Genomic DNA, 16643 nt, shown 5'->3' with positions numbered 1-16643 from the left:
CTCAAAAGCTGACGAGTTTGCGTTGCACACGAGTCAGAGACGCGGCCTCCCACATCACGTACTATGGTTGATGCGGTGGTTCGTTCCATAATAAAGTGGCCAGCAACGTATGAGCCATTGGCGTGCCAAGCGACCGACAGAAGTTTGATCTTCGTATAAAGGCTTGTCGTGACCGACACTGACGGATGATTGGTACAGCGAAGCTTCTCAAGTCAATTCCGACCCCGACAAGATACAATGAAGAACGTACTGTCCTACCTGTTGATGGCGATCATGTAATTCTTCTCCCCCGGTTGAAGTGCCACAACATAGACCAACCTTAACTGACAGTGCATAGGATGGCACTGGCGCAAGCACAGCAAGGCTACATTCAATGCCGCTGCATGACCCACATTACAAATACCGTCTTCCAGACCGGTGGTCAGCAACTTTGCGGTCAAAAGGGCGGCATCCTCAGTAGGAACAGCCAACTATGCACACATCTGTCGCAGAACTTCACCGATACAGACTGCCGGGCGTTTGGTGACTCTTTCTTCGCAACCTGTGGCACGGCGCGCTCGGCAATGAAGAGAGGAATATATAAGCGCGAGGTCACACCAATTCAGACGAGGCCGAGGGGTCGGCAGATCGATCAAGAACCCTTCAATCTTCAGATCGTGTCCCGACGTCCGATCCCCGATCGGTTCTCACGGAACTGATTTTGGTCGGGGCCATCTAGCTTTCAACAAGCATAGAATTCTTCATAAATGTAATATGATGTTAATCTTCTCGAAGTCAGTCTTCCGTGACTTTCCAATCTCCTCTCCTAGGCGCTTCAACAACAGTTGCGCGACCCACTCAGGATCTTCCAGGATGTAAACTTCTTCGTTGTGCATCTCTACAAGCTTATTCATCCCCATGTTCGCGACGTCTAAGTTCTAATAACTCGGTTTCCACTGTGCGCCCGGCTGCCGACCCCATGCAACCCCGCGACTGATCAGTGTTTCTGTCAAATCCTTCAGGATACCGTCCACGTTTGCTCAGTCATCCCCCGGGATCTTAACGTTGTTGTCTTCAGAAAGCTTGCCGAGCTGCTTGCTTGCCTTCTCGGAAATGCACAACGTGCACCAATCCCGATCGACAAGAGTGGTACCACTCTCCTCGACGCTCTTGCGACCTGCGAAAATGTAGAACGACGCGGCACTGTGCTCTTTCCCTGCTTTGCACTTTTCGTAGAGGCGTGATAGGTCCTTTTCCACGGAACCTTCCTTGTCCGAAGTCCAGTGCATTAGGTGTGGTTTGATATAGTCGTTGTCAGACTCTTCCTGAGATGCTGAGATAGTGTCCAGAAAGGCCTTCTGCTCGTCCTCAGTTGGCATCGTAAGCATGTGAATCAGAACGAATCCAGGAGTTCTGGAGGTAATCCAGACATAACCGGGACCAGATCGTCTTGAAATTATTCGCGGCTAGGAGTCGAAAGTTGCCTCAAAAGCATTTGTAAGCCTGTCTGAGATTGTGAGATAAGTGCGACAATGATAATCATGGATAGTCGAATGAGAAGTCGTATGCTCAGTCAATGGTGTGGCTTCTGTTGTTAGGAACTCAACAAAAACACAGCCATTGAACATTAGCAGAATCAATCAGAATTAAGTAGTGTGCGAGTGCAGTCTGCATATAAAGCGGTCAAGCAAGCCGTGCGGGGCTCGACTGTTGTTTGGACAGTTGTGAAACCTTTGGGATTGCCTCCAATGTTCTTCTATCTCCTTTCAGGCAGCTCGATTAACATTTTCTTCACTCAGGTTTGCAGCTGTGCTCATGCAGCTAGCCGTCGTAGTTCCGCGACAAGACTGCCGAAATGAACACTGGCCGTTTGTTGCTTGTCCTTGTGGTTGGGCGAATATCGACGCCTCACGGATGGTTCAGTTGAGCTACCAGAGGGTCTAGAGTTGGAGGTTCTTCAGAGCTGATCGCGCCTTGAAGAGGCGGCAGCCAGCTCGCCTCAACGCAGGGGAGATTACAATCAAGCATGGAGTACGGCTTGTTGCTGTCAAAACTGATATCCGTCTGTCTAAATGGCATTTAACAGTTGGAGGACGATCCGCAGACTTGTAGTCGGAAAGTAATGGGGCACAGTGACCCTATTTAGTGCTGTCAGAGGTCGCCAGTCTCTTTAGCTCTTTTCATGAAGAAAACCGTCTTCAGAAAATTTGTTTTATCCACAAGACCAAATGGCTTTATCTGATCCTAGGAAATGCAAAACCCTTCTTTGACCTTGTAACTGAATACTGTTGCTGAGACCATCAAGTGTTTGAACACAGGCAACTGAGACCGCTTGATTTGTGTTACCACTGGTAAGATTATGTTCTTGTCAATTGTTTTAAAAAAAAAAGTCACATCAATGACAATCTAGGGGATAACTACAATGCAAGGCTATCTCATTCATGACATTACGCTGTAATTGGCATCGTCTATATGGCAGGCAAGTCGAGTTGCAAGCATTACATAGTTCATCATTGCATTGTAGATTCCAACTAGTAAAGTGATTAAGGTCCGTATACTCTCAGTGTTGCAATTTAATGCCATTCGCATTGTCAAATCTCGCCTTTCTCGTTCTTCCAGCCACTGCTCTCCTTCAGCCAAGCCTCAAAATCTTGCAAACGCGGTTCTTCTTTCCTCAACGCTTGGATGTCCGCTCCATAGCCCTCTCTCTTGAAGAACTCAAACATCTTGCCTACGTCGGCTATGGCCCATAGCATACCCTGTCCAAAGATGGTGTACGTCTGCGGCATGTCGCTGCCGACAACCTTCTTGAAGACCTCCCTTGCCTTGGCGTAGGTGACGTCCTCGCCAGCCAGCGATACGGCCCTCCGATCCCATTTCTCAGGGTTCCCAATAGCTTTGGCTGCAAAGAGCCCAATATCCCTCACCGAGACAAGTTGCAAGCTTCGATCAGCCGGCAGGGTGGACCACATGGCTGCGAACATCTTGCCAAACATACCCGGATTGGTGTTGTCCAGGAACGCCGTCGGACGAAGAATTGTCCAACGTAACTGTCGTCCATCCTTCTTGAGCTCGTCAGCGCGGTCACGAAGGTGCACCTCGATGGCATGCTTCTGCAGGAAATGCGGCACGTCGGTAGGGTTCTCCCAGGATTTGTCATCGCCGCCGCGGTCGACGGAGGTGAGAACAATCTGAGCGGCGTTCGCATCGATAGCGGCATCGACCCAGGCTTTTCCGATGACGTCTTCGTTACCGATAGTAGTCACGATGAAGGCCGTGTCGATGCGTGGGTGGGCTTGGAAGACTTGGGTTTGAGAATCCTTGAGGTCGCCTTGGACGGGCGTGACTGTGACGCCCTTGGTCTTTGCGAAGTCAATGAGTGACTGGACCTTTGCAGAGTCGGGATTCCGTGTGAGGGCGAGGATCTCGAGAGGGGGAGAGCTGGCGGGAAGCTCGAGGAGAGCATCGACGACAGCAGCCCCTTGTTTGCCGGTTGCGCCGAGTACGAGGACTTTCCTTGTTGACGCCATTGTTATTTCGAAGTAGTCTTCTGTGAGAAATTGTGCAGAGTGGCTTGGCAGTGTAGTGGTATTGTACTATTTCCAGGTCGTTGACTTGATGTTGTCTGGGGAAGTTTGCGCAAGTATAGGACTCAGTAATGTCGTTCAGTTGAACGGTGAAAACAAGCCCCTCACACAAACAAAGTGCTGATGAGCTTGGGGACCAATTGCAGGGATGAGCTTCTGGCATGTAATGTCTGAGGTTTGGTGTCGTCATGACCTTGCCCGCAGGCGCTCGAGCATTTCCCCAATTGCATGTCCGAGCTGCTTGGTTATGACGAAGTGCCAATCTGGGCTTTTAGCCAGTGCGGGATGAGTAAGGTGTATGCTTGGTATAGCAAATGCTGATCCTATCGAGTTCTTGACAAATGTGGGAAGAATCTAACGAATACGTTCATCGAGTCTTACGCTCTGAGAGCACCGACAGTAAAAACCACGTGGAAAAGCAAATAGAGTCTATCAGAATGTCAGCAGAAGCTTTAGGTAAGGGTTGGAGCGGCAAAGCCCAGCAAACTTTCTGGTGTTGCATTCGTCCGACCACTATTGTCAAACTAGCACGGTAAAAGAAGCAGGGGTGATTATGCCGTCTTCACCCAGCACTCAACGTTTTGTTCCTTGATTAGGTTATCTACGGCGGAAGTACTCGAGCACAACTCCGACCCGGATTCGGCGCCGGAAATCAGGCAACAACCGCGGCCGTTAATGATCGGCAGCAACCTCGGCGCCGTATGAGCTTTGGTGTACTCTGGCAGTACAGCGACCCGTCCTGGGCAGCATGGACAGATTCAACAGGGCGAGAAGTTTACGTCATCAGCTAGTCTCTGCTCGTCTCATCACCAATCCAAATGGGGGAGCGGGGGCGGAGTTCGACCCAAACGCGAGATTTCCATAAGCCTCAAAATGCGAGCCAAAGAGGTTGATATTGGACGGGGATACCCGTCAACCCGATCAGTAATTTGGCAGAAGACGAAGGCCGTTTTTAGATACCGAAAAGTGCAAGTCCTGAGTTATGCGCAAGCTAAAAATGTTTGGGCATGCCTCAATACGATGTTACGCTTTCACGAACATGTTGGCTGCGAAGCTGAGCTGTTTCTCACGGCAATGAAGCATCACTGCTGGCCAGAAAAGGCATTTAGCTAACCGATGACTTGGCAAGAAGAACACGTTTTGTTTGCAATCTGTCTTTAAGGTGTTTGTGTTTGTAAACATTCACATCATCCCATCCTTCCTCACACCGGACCTCATGACTCTCGGTGCCGCATATACATCTGGGGTGCGCCGGGACCGGCACATCCGGAGCCACCGGAGATCCCCAACGCGCGCACGGAGCAGTCCGTAACTGTATGGTCTGTGGAATGAGAAAGCAGGCAAAACAAATGTGAAGGTAGTATTCGAATTTGCACACAGGGCATTTGCATGCTGTTATGACTACCAAACAAGGGAGTCGCATTGCAACGCTGGCTGAAGTCGGAGTTTGAAGAGAGGCACCGTCCCGGCGACATCAAACAGTGACACGGTAGCGAGACGGACACGACTCTAAAATTATCAGACGTCTGAAGACTTATGACGTTGTTAGAGCGTCGCAAAAGGTTTAAGAGCTAGCTACCGGCCCAAGCATCGCCTTAAGCATTCGGAAGCGCACCCGCAGACTTGTGGCTGCAACTCGAATCAGCTATCGTAGTGAATCAATCGCAACGTTTTGCGCAATTGAAATTGTAGCCGCAGCCTCCAAATCGCAGAAACTCACCCAACAAATTGAAGTCATGATCGGCCGCGTTCTCCTCACGCTTGACGGCATCATGCTGCTCTTCGGCGCATACATGGCGGATTGGAACGAGACGCACATTCACAACCCGCGCTGGCCTCCGCACGCCAAGTAAGTCTTTCCTCTGGTTCTCACCTCATCAATGGAAAGTCGTGATGTCAGCCTACATGCACCTTGTCGCATCACCGCACGCCGCAGACATCAAACCCAGATAAACTGACCATGCCAAACTCCCAGATTCCACAATGCGCAAACCATGACACTCTCCTTCATCTTAGGCATCGCGACGCTCTTCTTTACATGGCGCACCAACGCGTCGGCCCAGATGGCTAAGGAGTCATTCCGCATCGCGGGCTTCCTGGGGTCCATCTACTGGGTGGCAGGGTGGGCGTCGCTCTTGTACCCTGGCACTGATGGGCTAGACCCCGAGTTTGGTGGGCCAGGATTCCCACAGAAGTACCCCTTCACGGCAGCCATTGGACTGGCCGTTACTGGGTTGTATCTCGAGGGGGCTTCTAAATACGTCGGCGACAATGAGACGCTGAGGGACAATTGGCGGAGAGATCAAGCCGCGGCCCGAGTCAAGGACGCGGGAAGAGAGGGGGAGAGCTTGAAAGGAATCAAGCCTCTGAGAATGTGAGCAGGGGCTTTTGTTTCTTTTGTGGAAGGGGTTGTCTCGTTAGATTGCTGGCGACGTGGACTTTGGGCTGAGTTCCCTGAGTATCATTCTTCTAGGTAAATGGGGTTACGAATGCATTCCAGCAAAGCAAGCTGAGCCTCCCGTGTCCCTCCTTCGCCTTGGGTTCGTCCCCGCCCGTCGAGAAGTCAAACCGACATTTCGCAATCGCGGCGACGACGACGCAGCCCTTTCTAATTTGGTGCCGGGAAGTGGGCGGGCGATTGACACGACGCATGACCGAGCAGGCGGTATGTGATCAGGGGACACGGGGATTCTTCCCCGGGCAGCGTGTCCGAAATAGCATTCATCGGAGGCAGCAGGAGCGAGACCGGGGGATGGAATGGGACAAGCAACGGGTGAGAGATATCGAGAGGATTAGGCGGAAATAGTATTGTTTTCAAGATTTTCAATCTTGTTCAATTAAACTGTTTCAAAAGGTTTGGGTCCATGTGGGCTTTGCAGCGGACATCCACCGCTTTGGTGTTTCCGCCAAACGCATATCCAGTGTGCGAAGCGGTCTTGTCTTGGAGCCCGCACAGAATGACGTGGGCTAAGAACTTGGGGAACAGGGGGTGGTGGTGACTGAATGACGGCCCTGGTGGTAAATCCGAATATGCATGCATCGGATTCTGGTTGGCTTTTCTTCGCTTTGGTAAGCTCGGGTTCGCCCCCCTTGTTCGGCGGCCGGCACAAAAGCGTAAGCCACATCACAAACAAGCTAGTACAGGATGAGGGGCCGATGGCTTGGATTGGTTTAGGCTGGCAATGCACCTCTCGGAATCGCGAGACAAGATGAGAGCCGAAGTTGTTGTGAGGAATCAGGAGTCGAGATACACTATGAAAAGGTCTCGGTAGCGGCTATCCGGTTAGCTCAGGGTGGGAATGGGAAGACGATCGCTGCTGAGGACAAACAGTACACGTTACAGCCAAGTCTGTTAAGACATCTCTTCCTGTGGGAACATGACAACACCTCAAGAGCGGTGCCAAAAGAACCTTGAAATCACAGCCTTGGGAATACGCATTTTGTTCCGCAACTCGACATCAGTAGCTCGCGTGATGTGTTGCCGGATGAGCTGGGCTTACCGTTGACTGATAGCGGAGACGGATACCGTGCTTTTGGGATGTGGAGAACCATGACTGTTGTGACCTGTAAGAGCGCTTCGGGAGCTCATGGCGAAAATACCTGGCTGACCAACCTATGTAGTTAGACTGCCGACTTGCATGTCTTCCCACGGCAGTGGGATGGATTTTTCTCATAGTACTTTCGAGGTTCTTGGTCTCGGCCTTACTGGGCCGTCATGAGACCCAGTAGAATGCCTCCTCGAAACATGTAGACGCGACAACGAGACTTCTTCGATGGGGTAAGACAAGGCACAGGACAAGACCAGGGGCTGGCGCCTCGCAGGACCGGCGGGACGCCCAGAAGTGCAATGGACAAGAGTAATGCAACGTGAGCGCGGCTGCGGATACAACGGGATCAAACATGGCAGCACTAAGTACAGAGTACCATGGTCATCATCTAGCCTCCTTGACGGAGGTACGTTTCTGACTGTTCTGCTCTGCAAACCCCTGAGCTACCCCAATACCAATAGTCTTTCAGAGCCGTCAGGTTGAGTGCGCTTCCTCCGCCCTTCCCCGCCGTCGCAGGGCCCCAATCAAAGAAATACACACCGCAGTAAACGAATGGGGCCTGAGCCACACACACGCACTCAGCTCTCCCAACTCACAGCACAGTCTGTCGTCCACCGAAGCCCCGTTCAGATGACGGTCTCCACCAGAGCTTACGACGACTGAACATCAAAGCAAGGATGACACAATACCCAGCAACCAGTCTAGTTAGTCCAGTCCAACCAATGCAGTGCAGCAAGTACAGCGAGCGCAGACGCTCCTCCTGCTGAACTCATTTCTGGGCAGGAAAGGAGAAAGAGAAATACACAGGCTAGTTTCCAATCCCGCGGCCTGGAAGAGACGTGAAGCTGGGATGAACCGAGGATCATGGATGAAGGATCAGACGGCTTCAGGTCGAAGGCGCCTTCCCGCCCCTCCAATCATTTGGGATGACGGCGGATGTCTCTTTGCTATCTGTTGCGATGCTCCACGTCAAAGTACCGGGTGACAAGGCATTGCTGCGGATAGGGCAAGAATGCATGGTACAACGGCCGCGTAAAGGTACATTGGGATGCGCCCAGATCGTCCAAGGCTGGGCCACATCCCGAATTCTCTGGTAACGCGGAGGTCCCCTTTCCTAAAGTCATCGTTCATCGGCCGTCTTCTTGCATGAGGGTCTGAGGGGTGCTTTTGAAGAACATATCTGCCCACTTTGTTTGATCCTTCTGGCCTTTTTCCTCCCCCCTTTGACTCTTTGACCTTCGTGTACCTGATCATCCTTCTGAGTTCCCATTTCCCTTACTGCTATCTTCTCCAAGTTCTCAAGACAACACGCTTTTTAGAAGATCAACGGCCGCCGCCCCGGCTTACCACCAACCCCCCTCCTGCGACGCAACCCGTCCCCGCTGTTCAGTGTGCGAAAACATTGGCGAGAACGAATAAATTGACTTTCCACTCTTCGACTGCCGGCTTGGCACGGTGCCACGACCAAAAAAATACCCGTTGGTAGCGGTGTCGGCCACACACGACCGACTGCCCTTTCGGGAAACAATTGTCTTTGACACCGGAAACTTCGCAAACCCCCCCAGAATAACCAACGACAATTGACGTTTGTCTTGGAAAACATTAAAACCTATTGCAATTTGAGCAGCTGGGAGACTTCGGGAGGAAAGGCAAAAAGTGCACGCAGTCGACCAACGCCATCCGCCGGTTGGGCTTCAATCGACCGAATCACCCAAAACCGTGGCGAATAGAGTCATACCAAGCATCATCGTCACCGACGACGACAACGACAACAACGCCTCGCACGACTACTCCTTACGACAAAAGTCGCGCAGAATGTCCAAGGAACTCCCTCGTCACGAGAGGCGGGCCTCATCACCAACGCCATACAACAGCAGCTCCGGAAACCCCTTCGATCAGTGCGATATGAGCCTCAAGACGCTACTCGGCTTCATCTCAATCCGTGTCTTGCGCGGCGGCCCACGCCTCATCATCCAGCTCATACTCGCCGCGTTTGCTCTTCTTCTTCTCGGCAAGTTCTTCACGTCCCCGGCGTCGACAGATGCCCTCTTCAATACCGGTTCAAAATGGAGCTGGTCGCCGTTTGGCAAGGGTGAGGAGCAGCAGGGTGTTGGTACCGGCGGACCCGGCGGATTGAGAGTCGTGGCATTCGGATCGCCAGATATTGCGACGCCATCGACGGGCAAGGGAGCGAAGGGCAAGGGCAAGGGTTGGACTGAAATGCTCTGCGAAGAGGTGCGTCGAATCATTCTCCCGGCTCATCTAATCAACTGACATTTTCACAGCTCCGCTGCTCCGCTCACCAATCCTTTATCCCCTCAACCAGCCTCCCCACACAGGCTATGACGTCCAACAAGGAATACAGAGACACTATCGAAACACTCGCCTCCGGACTGAAGCAGTCCAAAGCCCCAGGTTTCAACTATGATTTCCTGCTTGAGCAGTTTCCCCTGTCTGAGGCCATCGCCGACCTCAAGTCCCAGATCGACGTCTTCCTCGCCCAGCCCCAGCCCGAGGATCTGCCCCGCGAAACCGTCTGGGTCTTCACTTTCGGTACTTGGGACGTTTGGACGCTCGCCTCGCTGCCTCGCGACGTTGGTCAAGGCATGATTGACGCCGCTGTCGCGGCCCTCTTCGAACAGGTAGAGCGTGTCTACCAGGCCTCTCTTGACACCAAATCCGTCGCCTACTCCGAATTTTGGGCCTACCAGGACCCATCGCTTATCGAGAAGCTCAACGCCATGGACAAGGGCGAGGGTGAGATCGACCCGCGCGAGGTCGAGAACTTCCGTGTCATTGTACCAGAGCTGTTCGACGTCTCACTGACACCCGGGTGGCACGCCCAGCGCCCTACCCCACCGAGTCCGCACACCAAGGCTGAGCAGATGACCAACGCGGCGTATCTCACAAGTAGATGGAACTCCGAGGTCAAGGGTCGCATGGATGAGTGGATGCGCACGGCAGACCCGCAGCCTAAAGATAGCGAGGATAAGGGCAAGTTTGGCTACGTCCCGCAGAGCCAGGGCGCCGAGGATCCCAACACCACGGCTGAAGGCGAGGATCTGCGCGTACCGTTCCCCCGTCGGGCCGCCGCGCAGGTCGATACGGCGAGCTTCGTTAGGGAGGCCATCATTGAGAAGCAGATGCGTGACTACGAGCTGACGGATATGATGGGCCGCGGGAACAGGACGGACGGCGAGCAGGGCAATGTCTTCTTCGCCGAGACGTGGATCCCCTGTATCTGGGCTAAGACGTCCGAGACGCCCGAGGCCGCGGGCGGGTATGCTGTGTGTGACGCCCCTGGCGATTATCTCTTCCACTCGCCATTTACCTTGAGTGAGCGCGCGGTCCGGGAGACGGCGCGGATTGCGGCCGCCGAAACACGGAGCAGACTAGCGTTTGTGGACCACACAGAGGAGCACGAGGGCGAGGAACAAGAGCAGGAGAAGCCGGCGGCAGCGAAGACGAAGAGACAAGAGCGGAGGGACGAGCTGCGCGGGTTCCAGCGCGTGATCCGCCCGGTCCGCGCCATGAGGCTCGTTGATGCCGCGTGTCCAACGCTGGACGTCTGCTGAGTCTCGAGTCCTGCATTGCGATTAGTTCTTTGAGTACAACCCATCGGCATTGGCGAATCGGTTTTCATTTCATTTCATGGCATCGGCGTTGGCGGGGATTTGGGCATCAGGCATAATTGACGTCGACACTCCTGGATCTACCAGGGACGAGATATGGAAACGTGGAGTTCAGGTTAGATCGGATGCCGGGGACAAATCAGCAAAAGAGTCATAGACAATGGCATTTTCATTGAGTACACAGCATTTTTATTTATTCATACACTCTTGATTTCGTTTTGTAAATGTGCGGCCGAGTGCTGCAGGTGCTCTGATGCTGCAACCTGAGTTCACTCGCAAGCCGAACCAGCACGGTATCCGGCATCAAAAGTCCAAACCGAAGGCTTAATCCCGAACTAAGAATAGAGCGGAACGAAGCGTTGCCTTCGACCTTGTATCTTTCATCCTCCCTAGTCTGAGTGGATCAGTAATTTTCATGGCCCTGGTATACATTAACGGTTGCATTATACGGTGGTCTAATATTGCGGAATCTGAGTAGCAGCTTATGCCAAGTGTCTTTGGTCTGAAATTCGATGTGTGTAGAGCTCATACAAGCTTTGCGACATCTTCCCCGAGATGCTGAGCCCGACTCATCGAGAGCGTCCTTTCCAATGGTGGAGCAATACCCCCGGTTTGCTGCTTGACCCCGGGCTCTGGGTCTTTGGTAGGGAAATCGCCGTAATATGCGGGCATCGCCTTTCAGTGTACAGCTAGTGACCCATGTTTACTAATTGTAGGTAACCACTCAGCACCCTGCCACGTGCCAAAATGGGTGGTAGAGCAGAGGTGGATTCTCATGATACGACAAGGGTCCGGTCGAGCCATGTGTCGAATGCAACGGACGACACTGGACGCTGTCGACGACGTATTTGATGTCACCAACAAATGCACCGGAGATGGCGCCTCAATCCGCAGCGCGCATCCATGCGTCAGCCCTAAATCAGGACTCTTCAAAACTGTCCACCATCGGCTCCCGAGGCGCGATGCACAAGCTGAGCACGCTTTACCCCTTTGGTTCCCAGCCTAAATCAAGGTTGACTCTCGCCAAGCCCATCTCACGCGAGCGGCACAGCAGCTTATTGCCAAAAGAGGCAGAGTATGACGATATACGGCATATCTTCTTTGCCCGACTGGTGCCTGTCAAGATGCGCCAAGCATTTTGTTTGTCTCTGATCTGGGGTATCTGGACGGATTATCTTTTCAAATGCATTTCCTCTACAAGTAGTAAAGCACAGTGTGAACAAAGACAATCATTGTCAGGTCGTAGTCAACAGAAGCTATAAGAAATCACCTCCCATTCAAGTTGTTCACAGTTTCCATAGGCAGTAAGCCACTAGTGATCCATAACCAAGAAGAAAACTGCCAAGATGCCTGTCACCGAACTCTCCCAGCATCCCCTCACCAACCTCGGCCCACTGACGACGGTCTTCACCGCACCCTCAGCATGTGCCACCCGCTCCCCGGACCTCTACCTAGCCTTCGAGTCCGCATTCACAGACCGTGTACAGCCTTTCTTCCCAAAAAGATGCGAATACAACCCGCTAAGCAACTGTTTTCCATCCGGCAGCGCTCTCGACGCGTCCTACACGTCCGCCTCGTCCCTGGGCTTCCCCGGCGGCCAGGCCATCGCATACTTTTCCCCCGCGAGCATCTGTCCGGAGGCGTACACCACTGCGGGCGTGGCCGCCAAAAACAGCAACGGCGAGGTCAGCTCCGCGGGCGTGTTCTCTCCGCCGGTGGTGGAAGTCCCAATCGGGTCTCAGCCTGAAGGAAGGGGCCCATTGGCCGGCATTATTGGAAGCAACCCGATTCTGAACGTTCTTACAGAGGCACTCGATAATGGCGAGATTGCTGTCATCTGTTGTCCTCGGTACATATCCATTTTGCCTTTTTTCTTCTTTCTTTCTGTGTATTATTGCCATCACGTTAAGTAACAGTTGAGCAGCGGGCCAGCTGACAATCATGATTTCGTAGGGATTACATTGTAGGCTATCAAGGTGGTTGCTTTTCCGAGGTACCAGAATCGGTGTATGGTGAAAAGGAAATGTGTCAGAGGCAAGTCGGGAGGGAGCATTACACCTGGGCCAACGCGACCATCACGTACAATGATACCGTAGTCACGGGTTCCGTCTTCTCGTACACGGCAACCAGCAATGCGGTCAGCACGCAGATCACGACATTCACCGACGATGATTCCGGGCCTTTTCAGCTCGTCGCCTCGAGACCGGCCGTTACCTTGATCTTCAATACCGTGGAGGCAACTGTAACAGGAGCCGGTGGCAGTGATGGTGGTAGCGGCACCGCTGCCCCAACAGAGACCTCTCCAAGCGCGGCTTATGGCTGGGGAATGACAAGCTCCGGACGTGGTGTTGGCCTTTTGACGACCGTGTGGGCGCTTGCGGCGTTTGCTGGGGCTGCGCTTGCGGTGCCTTTTTGAATCTATACCGATAGAGGAAGCAAACAGACTGCTGTCTCGGTCTTTTGACGGGAGACTCCAGTGGATGACATGCGGTAACGAGTTAGACTTCGGATTCTGACCTAACTAATCTCATTATTGATATCGATAGCATGTATAGCTCTACGTATCTTCCAATTGAAAGAGTAGCCTAGAAAACAGGCAGGGCTGGAGACCAACTTTATGTAGCTGGGTCCCGAATTATATCACGTTACCAGGAGGGCTCATAAAGGCTACATCACCTTAATCCTAGCTATATCCTCTTATGCTCTTTCAAAGCCTCTTGTAATACCTTTATGGTTGCGAGCACAGCTGGAGTACCATATCAGTTCGCAGACCGCATAAGGATTTACCTCGTTGTTTACCCACATCTCCCATTAGTCGAGGTCAAATGGAACGCGAACAATTTATTATACGGGAGGAGAAGAGAACGTGAACCAGAGTAGATGGCAAGATTTAGATTGCAATCATAAATAAACTCTTAGTGATCGTCCTTTCATAGAACATCGTAGCTTGATATGCACTGTAAACTCTTTGGGTCAACCCGTATAGTCTTCACATCAACTTAAACAAAAGGTATGTCAGAAATACACTAGTGCTGTTTAACTTGAAAATCTTAAACATTGGTGATAGTCTCACATACTATATCACTGAAGTCCGCTCACTCCCAAACGCTATAAACAAGGGCTTATTTTAGACATATCGGCCCCAGTCAGGATTAGAGGTGAGTAATGAAACTAATCATCGGCCGTATATGAACAGCACTATTGCAATTCAAACTCAGCATGAAACTTTTCCTGTTTCCTCGGACATCTTTTTTCGTCTTTTCCTTGTTATGCCTCGTTTTTTATCGTTCCGTTATTCGAGTTATTACCGTTGATAAATACAAGCAACATAGCCACGCACCTTTTCGATAATCGGCACCGAACCGGATTCAGAGGTAACTTGGCGTTTGTAAAGTAATCGGAGAGAGCATCGAGAGATACCCCCCACCCAAAAAAAAAAAAAAAAGGAAAGAACCCCAAAAATAGACTCGGCTCGCAGGCAGAAACATTTCTGCAACGGTAGAGCTGTCCGGCCTTTGTGACGTGATGGCATGATGAGTTGTTTGACAGAAGTTTAAAAGACGGACATGCGTTTGCCAAGGCTTCAGGTTACGTTGACGACTGCAACCCGCATACAGAGTACCGAATAAGGAAATGGGTCCGTGTTTCGTTCATCATAGGTACCAGCGAAGCCGAGCTTGACTTTCTGTTGCTCAATTCACATTAGTATCAGTCATGCCGTCGGGCCAGGTGCCGGATTTTCTGGCTTGTGTTGATTGGACGGTTCTCACAGCTGAACTTTGCGCCAGCAATCGGGACGTCAACTATTAGTGGGTTAGGTAAGGCCGCATCGTTGTCTCACTAAAAATGTGTGATTCACTCTGAGAAGAATTCCATGGCAGAAGGTCCGCAAGTACCGCAGCGTGCCCAATCTGATCGGCCAACAGCAGCAACAGTGTAAAAAGCCCACCATTGTCGCAAGTGATGTCACTCCAAGGTTGAAGAGCCTCATCGGACCGTCCCGTTATTCCTATATCAGATTGCAATGGTCGCACGAGACCCAGTCACCTCTGCATCATGTACTCGGCAGTGAACCACATCGATTGTGATAGAGTCTCATTACGGAGTAACAAGGCCTGCGCCGCTATGGCCGCGCGTTTTCCATTCGAGCCAAGACAGTGCTGTGTCGTCCTTCTGATTGGTCGCGCTGGGTGTGTGTTCAGCGCAAATTAAATTAAAAATTGTTAATGCGCCTCACGTGTGTCGGCCAGCCCGAACCCGCCAACGAGGCAGTGAAGAGAAACTCAAGTCGGTCTTGTGCCGTCGAAGCCGGTTTCTCCAAGAAAGCCCAAGTAAGATGCCCAGCCCCCCCAATATTTTTTTTCCCTCCAACCAAAAGTGACTTCCACCAAGTCTTAGCCCTTCACGTGTGGTCCAGTGCTGGTGATCCCCCAACGGGCCGTATATCGGCGCTCAGTCACCGCTTGTCAATTTCCGCGACCCGACTTCTACCCCCATACGAGCGGCGCCGTTGAAATCACAATGTCACAGCCGGGATCCGATGAGGAAGGGAAGAGAAAGCGGGACAAAGTGGGAGAGTTCCTGTACGCGCGCCATTTGTTTTCACTCTGTGCCTCAACCCCTGCCAGCCCTACGATGCTCTCATCCCCGCCTTTGTCACAACACTATTGCACCATGCCAGCATGAGCAGCGTTAATTTGGCAGCTTATTGACTCAAAGATAGGAAGAAGAACCTCACCAAAGGCGAGCTCGCCGTGAAGCATGCCCTTGGCCTAGGCGCCACACCCAATGTCGTCCCGGTGACGCAGCCGATCCTTGACGGCCCGCCTCGTGTGGTCGAGGTCGGCTGGCACCCCGTTGGGGGACTCGCCGGCAAGTGGTTCGCCGAGGAGACTGGTCTGGGCAAAATGATCACGGAGAAGATCAACAAGTATCCCGACCCTACGCAGCATTGGGCTGTGCTTGTCGGCGATTTCGCTCATCAGCTGTGGATGGTGAGTCAATCCAATCTCATTCACATTTCCATCTCCACCTCTCGCTCCTGTTTCTCACTGGCTAGTTTCTGACGATGGGGCCCAAAGGATGAGAACTTCCATGTCATTTACACCAACGAGCGATACAAACGCGATGAATGGCGGACTTTCACAGTCGGTGAGACGCGCTTCAATGATGATGCGATCCGGCGAGCGGGTGAGTCCTCGCGGTCCCTCTTATATGCCCAGAAATCTCGGCCTAGGGAAATACTTCGAAGCTCATGCGTACTAATGAGACGCAGGCGAGTACGTAATCCAGAGCATCAGATCGCGGCAGCCCGCATACAACCTCATCAGCAACAACTGCCAAACATACGTCCTGGAGCTCCTCGACGCTGTTAAAGTTGACGGACAGAAGGACTTTGGCACCACCCTCGCCGTCTACGAAAGGTTGTTCAGCTCCGGCAAGGTCATTGATCTCTTTTCTGCGGAACAAAAACCGGAGCACCACCAGCAACATCTGCTGGATGCGCCTCCGCAGCAATACCCCCCTCTCCCACCGTCGCCGGCTTCGCCGCATACCTACTCACCACCGCCGGGACAACAGCCGTACCCCCCGCCCTTATTTGGATTTCCGTCGCCCCATAACGGACCCACACCGCCGCAATACCAATACGGCCTTCCGCCGCCGCCACCGCCGCCGCCCCCTCATCCATCCGGCCCCCCGCTTGGTCATCGCCCAGGTACGGTCTCGCACGCACAACAAGTCATGAACGACAACACCACACAGCTCGATACCCAGGAAGAGGCGAGCAAGCCAAGGGAACTCAAAAAGGAGCACAAGCGCGGGTTCTTCTCTCGGTTTTCAAAGAAGTGAGCGTCTAGTCGGCCATCTGCATCATGATACAGGGCACGATGTGGTGC

General features: G+C 52.5%; 6 protein-coding genes across 6 annotated transcripts; 4 read left to right on the top strand and 2 right to left on the bottom strand.

Moving 5' to 3' along the window:
• Positions 1 to 1019: 1019 nt before the first annotated feature.
• On the bottom strand, positions 1020 to 1358 carry ColSpa_04521 (uncharacterized protein; the record flags this gene model as incomplete). The annotated part of the gene is made up of 1 exon (XM_049270733.1): positions 1020 to 1358. The coding sequence occupies one exon, from the start codon at positions 1356 to 1358 to the stop codon at positions 1020 to 1022; it is 339 nt and encodes a 112-aa protein (XP_049126690.1).
• A 1212-nt stretch (positions 1359 to 2570) lies between these two features.
• On the bottom strand, positions 2571 to 3509 carry ColSpa_04520 (NmrA-like family domain-containing protein; the record flags this gene model as incomplete). Its single annotated transcript, XM_049270732.1, has 1 exon — positions 2571 to 3509. The coding sequence occupies one exon, from the start codon at positions 3507 to 3509 to the stop codon at positions 2571 to 2573; it is 939 nt and encodes a 312-aa protein (XP_049126689.1).
• Positions 3510 to 5302: 1793 nt separating this feature from the next.
• On the top strand, positions 5303 to 5944 carry ColSpa_04519 (uncharacterized protein; the record flags this gene model as incomplete). The annotated part of the gene is made up of 2 exons (XM_049270731.1): positions 5303 to 5415; positions 5542 to 5944. The coding sequence occupies 2 exons, from the start codon at positions 5303 to 5305 to the stop codon at positions 5942 to 5944; spliced, it is 516 nt and encodes a 171-aa protein (XP_049126688.1).
• Positions 5945 to 8929: 2985 nt separating this feature from the next.
• Positions 8930 to 10689, top strand: ColSpa_04518 (uncharacterized protein; the record flags this gene model as incomplete). Its single annotated transcript, XM_049270730.1, has 2 exons — positions 8930 to 9349; positions 9400 to 10689. The coding sequence occupies 2 exons, from the start codon at positions 8930 to 8932 to the stop codon at positions 10687 to 10689; spliced, it is 1710 nt and encodes a 569-aa protein (XP_049126687.1).
• Positions 10690 to 12092: 1403 nt separating this feature from the next.
• On the top strand, positions 12093 to 13162 carry ColSpa_04517 (uncharacterized protein; the record flags this gene model as incomplete). Its single annotated transcript, XM_049270729.1, has 2 exons — positions 12093 to 12595; positions 12700 to 13162. The coding sequence occupies 2 exons, from the start codon at positions 12093 to 12095 to the stop codon at positions 13160 to 13162; spliced, it is 966 nt and encodes a 321-aa protein (XP_049126686.1).
• Positions 13163 to 15267: 2105 nt separating this feature from the next.
• ColSpa_04516 (uncharacterized protein) lies at positions 15268 to 16596 on the top strand (the record flags this gene model as incomplete). The annotated part of the gene is made up of 4 exons (XM_049270728.1): positions 15268 to 15329; positions 15470 to 15740; positions 15828 to 15936; positions 16022 to 16596. The coding sequence occupies 4 exons, from the start codon at positions 15268 to 15270 to the stop codon at positions 16594 to 16596; spliced, it is 1017 nt and encodes a 338-aa protein (XP_049126685.1).
• Positions 16597 to 16643: the final 47 nt, after the last annotated feature.

Source organism: Colletotrichum spaethianum (assembly GCF_022836535.1).
Source record: "Colletotrichum spaethianum MAFF 239500 DNA, contig09, whole genome shotgun sequence".
In the NCBI taxonomy this organism is placed as follows: Eukaryota; Fungi; Ascomycota; class Sordariomycetes; order Glomerellales; family Glomerellaceae; genus Colletotrichum; species Colletotrichum spaethianum.
The sequence above is the reverse complement of the archived record's forward strand: the minus strand, read 5'-3'. Positions and strand labels throughout refer to the sequence as shown.